Here is a 6,402-nt window from a genome sequence, read left to right on the forward strand (position 1 = left end):
AACGAGTTTCTTGACCTGACTGGTCAGTTCTATTTCCCGATGTGGCAGGGGACTTGAAGTGGTTTGTGTTTCCCTCAGGGTGTGTTTGGTACACTGGGCGTTACAGAACAAAAGCTTGTTCCCGATTGTAGTGGCAACGAGTTTCTTGACACTGGTCAGTTCTATTCCCGATGTGGCAGGGGACTTGAAGTGGTTTGTGTTTCCCTCAGGGTGTGTTTGGTACACTGGGCGTTACAGAACAAAAACTTGTTATCCCACGGTTGACATAAAAATTAGAAAAAAAAGACAAGATTGGTAAATTATTAAACAGTTAGGTTCCAGTGAGAAGGAGAGTTAAAGTGAGAAGTGTAAGAAGGGCATGTTAGGATGAGATGCATTGGATCAATCCCCGTATCAAGAACGATTCATGGGTGGGTTTGAGATTAAAGGTGATCTAGGGTCCAGATCCCTTCTTACGCTTCTCACCTTAGCTCTCCTTCTCACACGATACTTCGCCAATTACTAAATTACCCATATCGAACTAAAACCCTAAAACCTCCACAAGTCTTTAACCCCCCCAACCCAATACCTTGCTCTTGCCCATCCAATCCCATAGGCGTACCAAACGCACCCTAAAGGGAAAAGTAGTCTCTCAGCAATATGGGTCATTGCATATCGGAGCATTTTTTACAATTTCTGTTAGACATGGTAAAGACAGACCCTCCTTCAAACATACTGTTCAATAATCCCATCCTCGCTGATGATGACAATTTCCACAAACCAACGTTGGTCAGGGAAAATATACGCTGAGATTCATCTCAAAATACAATTGAACAACAGCTTCAATGATTTTAGCCAGTGGTCATCTGTTGTTTATGTAAAGGTGTACAGAGACTAAAATTAGCAAAAATGGGTTCTTCACGATGGTCAAAACGCAAAACCGTTAAAAAGTCCAAAAACCATCAATCAACTAATTCTAGAAAGCGGGAACAAACAGCACAAATAAACATCCATCTCATTGACAAAACGCAATCCTTACCAATAGCCATGTACTGTACCAGCATCAGGAACCTTAAGTGGATTCTTTCAAACTTGTACCTGCAAAAGACAAGTTAAAGAACTTGAGGTATCAAAGACAAAAACTTCTAAAATGCCTACTGATTGCAACTTGAAGAACACAGGCACCATGTTACATGATACAAATTTGCCACAAACACTTTTCAGATGCAAAATCAATATACATTTTATTACAAAATATAAATTTACCACAAACACTTTTCCATTTGTATTGCTAGAGAGAAGAAATTGATCATGGAAAGGTTTCTATTTCTTTTGAACAGGGGGATACATGTTAGATATGGAAGCCCAAATGTAAAACATTGTAGTGATCAGCATGTAGTAATTTATCATAGCAAAAGTAGAAAAAGCAAGCTTTCTTGGTATAAAACTAAATAAAAGTTTATAGAACTTAAGGTTTGCCCAGTGGAACGGAAGACGCATAAATATAATTCAACACAAACAAACAGAAACTGCAGTAGAAGATTATACCATCACCAGAAACAACTAAAATAACTAGACACATTAGAAGAGGTGACGCTGGTTTTTAACATACAATGAATTTCGTAATAGGACCTACGGGTTAACGCAGTAACATTAAGAATGCTATGGAGCATAAGTAAATGCAATTAGCATTATTCCTTCGTTAGGCAGAGTATGAAGTATCATTTCTTAATGTCCAAAGACATGCAATAATAGGTCAAAACTATGAGAAAAAACTTCAATCACCAGAGCCAGTACTTGGTCATGTGTGGGAGATATGACCCTGTTTCATTAAGTAACTTAACACACATTTGAATTGTTCATTAAGTAACTAGTCGCTCAATGGAGTTTAATTTGCTTTTTCTAAGCATAAAAAGCTGAAGGAAACCATAAAATCCTTCAAAACACACCACCACGGTCTTTTCAAACAAGGTATTCTAGTAAGAAACTAGCACCTAGGGAGTGTCTGGATGATGAGGAACAAGCCATTTACAGGTTGCAATGAAACAAACATACACAGAAACAGCAGTATCATACAGTAAAATACATAAGTAACCGTAGCACACAAATTGGTACATGTATAAACCAAAAATACTATTAAATAAAGGAAGTGTATGACACAAAGAAGAACAAACCACAGAGTAACCTTGTTTCCGTAAACAATCATTTCTATATGGTCATAGTCCACAACTCCACATCAATAGAGAATGACCATATTTTTTAGGTAACTTGAAATCCCTGCTAGAAGTGTCGCACAGATTTAATGATATAATAATTAGATCAACTACTAATCCAAGAAACTAAACCAGTATGTGTTGTGACCTTTTCCCCAATATTACCTATATTAAGATACAGGAGAGAGATAATGATCCACAAAAGTAATCTAGTCAGATTAAGCAACATGTCTTGGAAACCTGAAACATGGCTCAAGTGTGCAAATACGTACTGGCTCTAGGCTATTGTTCTAGCCTTCAGAGACATACCTTTTATTCCAAATGGCTTGGAAGTGTCATCAATGCCACTCTTCCGAGCCTTACAGACTTCCTTCAGCTGTCAATGCTCAAGCTGCTGAAAGGTGAGATTGGGACACGTAACAGGTGCTAGCATGGTATAAATCTCACATTGATATTTCACTTCAATCCTCATTCACATAAATACTTTTCATATAGAACTCTCAACCTTTTGTGTATTATGCAAGTGATAATGTAGTACTATAATGGCAGGCTGCATTTTTGACAGAATATATATGGCCAAAAACCAAAGAAAATTCCCATGTAAAATGAAAATTTGAACCTAGAGTCATTACCAAAATATGGAATCATGACCGGTAAAGAAACATTTTCAGATTTACAAAAGAAAAGCATTCATTGTGCATGTAACTTGAGTACTTTCATCAACTTCTCTACCTATAACCATAAGTATTGCTATCATTGAGGAACTGAAAAAACTAAGTACCCATTATCCCAACGAACTCTAATCTCCTGTCCAACTTGCAGTCCCTTCCCTCTGATGATTTGACCCCATTTTCCAATGAGATTGTAGTAACTACCACGGCACTTCAACTTCATCAAAAATAGATCACCTGTGTCATAATCTCGAGCATTTACATTTATTTGGAGCTCATTTCTTAATTGCTCTCGTGCCTGTGATGCCCAATACAAAAGAATATGATCTTCAATTGACTTTCCAGGCAATGTGAGGAAAGGATGATTTGTATCTACATCAGACAAAGTTAGTGCCTTTTTAATTGGCCATTCCTCTTGTTGATGTATCACCGGGATTGTAGCAGGCACAACAGTCTGCTCATAGGGAACAGAAAAGTGTAGGCAACCATTAGCCCAGCGTATTTTGATCTCTTTCCCTACGCCTAGTCCCTTACTACGGATAATTTTTCCCCATTTTCCTATTAGATTGTAATAGTTACCACGCCACCTCAGTTTCATCACATATATATCCCCTGTATCAACATCTCGTGCATTCAAATTTACTTGTTCTTCATTTCTCAGCAGCTCTCGTTGCTGCGGCGTCCAATGAACAAGAATATGATCTTCAACTGATCTCCGTGCCAAAGGTAGGAAAGGATGATTGGTATCCACATCAGACAGTGTTAGAACTTTCCTAATAGGCCACTGGTCATGATGCACCACCGGTGCGGGGATAATCTGCAATGGTGGCACAGCAAGAACTTGTTGTTGTGGAACCGAAAAGTGTAAGCATCCATTAAACCAGCGTATTTTAATCTCCTTCCCAACATCAAGTCCCTTGCTACGTACAATTCTTCCCCACTTGCCAATAAGGTTGTAATAACTCCCACGCCACTTTAATTTCATCACATAAACATCACCAGTGTCATCATCTTGAGCGTTGATGGCCACTTGCTCTCTGTTGAGCAAATGGTCCCGCTCAAGTTGCGTCAGATGCACAAGGATGTAAGTCTCAACGGCCTGACGAGGCAGAGTGAGAAATGGATGGGTAATATCAACGTCAGAAAGTGTGAGAGCCTTTCTGATAGGCCAGTCATCCTGTACTTGTAATGCACTGTTATGTCTAGACCGCCTCATGCCTGTGAGTAATGTATAAAAAGAGAATAATCTGTTACAAGACTGAGCTTTTTCCAAAACAGATTAAAAAAATGACAGCGTCTTAGTAACGGTTGGAGCTTAATTAACACAGATGACAACAAGCACCATGTAAATGGACAAATACTTGTCCATTCAAGCAACGTAAATCCACAACTAAATAGCTACAGGACTTTTCTCCATCAATAACAAAGAAATTGGATGGGGAAGAGAAACAAAGAAAAAAACCTCAAGACTGATATCGGACCAAGAAAATCTAGTCCCGAGTTTGCTTCAGCTTATAGTTGTATTAAACCAACCACTCACTTTCTTCTCTCTCTAAGATTAATCCATCAAGGAAGAAAAGACAACAATAAAATTTATTGTCATGGCTTTTCTGGTATCCTGTGTACATCTTGGAATGTGATTCAGGGGAAAGCTACAACAGATCGTGTATGCATTAATTTCACAGATTGATTTAGATCAATATACTGCCCCAATGACACATCCAAGAACATCTACTGCAATATCCTAAATGCCATCATGGGTATAGCTGTCTAGAGATTAATCAACATACTCGCTCTTGTACAAATACTCTTCACCCAACTCAAGATCATCCACCCAGATGCATCATCGGACATGCTCATACATAGGTCGTTGATCAAATGGCACCAACAGCTATTTTGTAATATAGATTTGGCATCTTGCAAGTGGTTCTTTTACTTCCTAATTTGTCGTTAATTAGAGCATGTATACTGAAATTCACTAAAACCTTCCTTGGATTTCACAGCAAAAAGGTCCTATCTATTTAGTCTATTCTTTTAAGCGGTGAATACTTCTGGAAATACATTAGTTAATCAGGAACCTAAACCAGCTACATTTTGCAAATAATACAGAGTAAACAATAGCTTCTGAACAATTCGAGAGCGGCAATAAGTACAAAGTAGCTTGCGACGTGATCCTCTTCAACATTCAAATTTCAATCATAGAATAACCAAAGTGCGTGCACGCCAATCGCAAGTTTAAGCCACACCGAAAACAGGCTTCTGCATCTAACTATGAAATGCTAAAAAACCCAACTCCTCAAATAAATAAAAAATTCAACATCGACCCAACCTAATGAAGAATAAAGAAAATTGAAAAGCAGAAGCAGAAGCAGTAGGAATAGGGTGATTGATGATGATATTGAAAGAAATAAAGTAAGAAATATACCTGTGGTTGATGGTATAAGGATTTGATCGAGAAAAACCCTAGAGAGAGAAAGTCATAAAAATTGGGGAATTATATATATATATATACAAGTGAAAGAAAGGAAGAAGATAATTCGTTAATGGTGGTGGTGTTGATTGTGTGGATGAAATTGGTAAAGGAGGGTGGCGGTGGGGGTGGGGGTGGTGGTGGTGGTGGTGATTTTGGTGTGGGGAGGAGGCTGGAGCTGAACTGGCAAAAAAATGGAGGCCAATTTGCGTGAACAGAAGGAGAATAATGATTATTTCATGGAAACCTTCTTTAAAATCAAACATTTTCTTTTAATTAAATACAATTAAGAAATATGTAATTTCATTTAATTTTTTATTTCTTTATGTAAAATAATAAAAAAATATCGAAATTGTTTTTATTATATAATTAAAATATTTTGAATGTTTTATGTAAAATGGATAAAAATATATTATTTAAAAAATGGATAAAATTAAAATACAAATTAACTCATATGTATATTATAAAGCATTTAACAAAAATTCTTATAAACCATTTTTATGTATGTAGTACTATTATTAATGTATATTACTTAAAATTTTAGATTACAAGTAAATTGTGCGTAAGTACAATTTATTAAAGCTCTATTTTTAAATTCGTATAACTGACTGCAGATAAACATAATCAAATATATGATAAACATCTCATTTTAAATATAAAAAATCTAAAATATAATTAGAATAACCATTGAGTTCTAACAGAATCATTATCTTTATAAAAATTATATTGTTAAGTCAAAAATAAATTACTTTGCTATTAAACCTAAATTAAATTATAATAAAATTGAATTAAAGAAATTGTACAAAAATATCCATGTACTTTTTCAAATTTTATGATATGTTCAAATTTATTTTTATTCAAAAGTAAAGACATTGTCTTTCTTAATTAAAACCACATAAGTTGTATTATACCAACAGAGACAAAAAATAAAACAAAACATTAAAATAAAGATGTATCTCGCTGCATTGCACGAAAACCCTTCTAGTTATTTTTATAAAACTCGCTTTGAAAATTTTGAATAGATTTTTATTACTTTGAACTTTCACAACAAAACATTAAATTTGATATA

The 6,402-nt window shown here is 35.7% G+C and overlaps 1 protein-coding gene across 3 annotated transcripts; it reads right to left on the reverse strand.

Moving 5' to 3' along the window:
* Positions 1-664: 664 nt before the first annotated feature.
* Positions 665-5,576, reverse strand: LOC112516383. Of its 3 annotated transcripts, none has more exons than XM_025123393.1 (3): positions 5,289-5,576; positions 2,974-4,081; positions 665-1,077 (listed from the first exon to the last, which is right to left on the reverse strand). In XM_025123393.1, the coding sequence occupies exons 2-3, from the start codon at positions 4,077-4,079 to the stop codon at positions 942-944; spliced, it is 1,242 nt and encodes a 413-aa protein (XP_024979161.1). In that variant the 5' UTR covers positions 4,080-4,081; positions 5,289-5,576; the 3' UTR covers positions 665-941. The 3 variants fall into 3 exon arrangements, with proteins under 3 accessions (XP_024979161.1, XP_024979162.1, XP_024979163.1); XM_025123395.1 differs by lacking the exon at positions 665-1,077 and adding an exon at positions 1,114-2,586; XM_025123394.1 differs by having other exon boundaries at positions 2,974-5,576.
* Positions 5,577-6,402: the final 826 nt, after the last annotated feature.

Source organism: Cynara cardunculus, assembly GCF_001531365.2.
Source record: "Cynara cardunculus var. scolymus isolate 2C chromosome LG 8, CcrdV1, whole genome shotgun sequence".
In the NCBI taxonomy this organism is placed as follows: Eukaryota; Viridiplantae; Streptophyta; class Magnoliopsida; order Asterales; family Asteraceae; genus Cynara; species Cynara cardunculus.

Coding starts and splice junctions, on each gene's coding strand:
- LOC112516383 (XM_025123393.1), bottom strand. CDS start 4,079: ATGAGGCGGTCTAGACATAACAGTGCATTACAAGTACAGGATGACTGG. Junction 1,078..2,973: donor AGAGTTCGTTGGGATAATGG/GTACTTAGTTTT, acceptor TGTCTTTTGCAG/GTACAAGTTTGAAAGAATCC.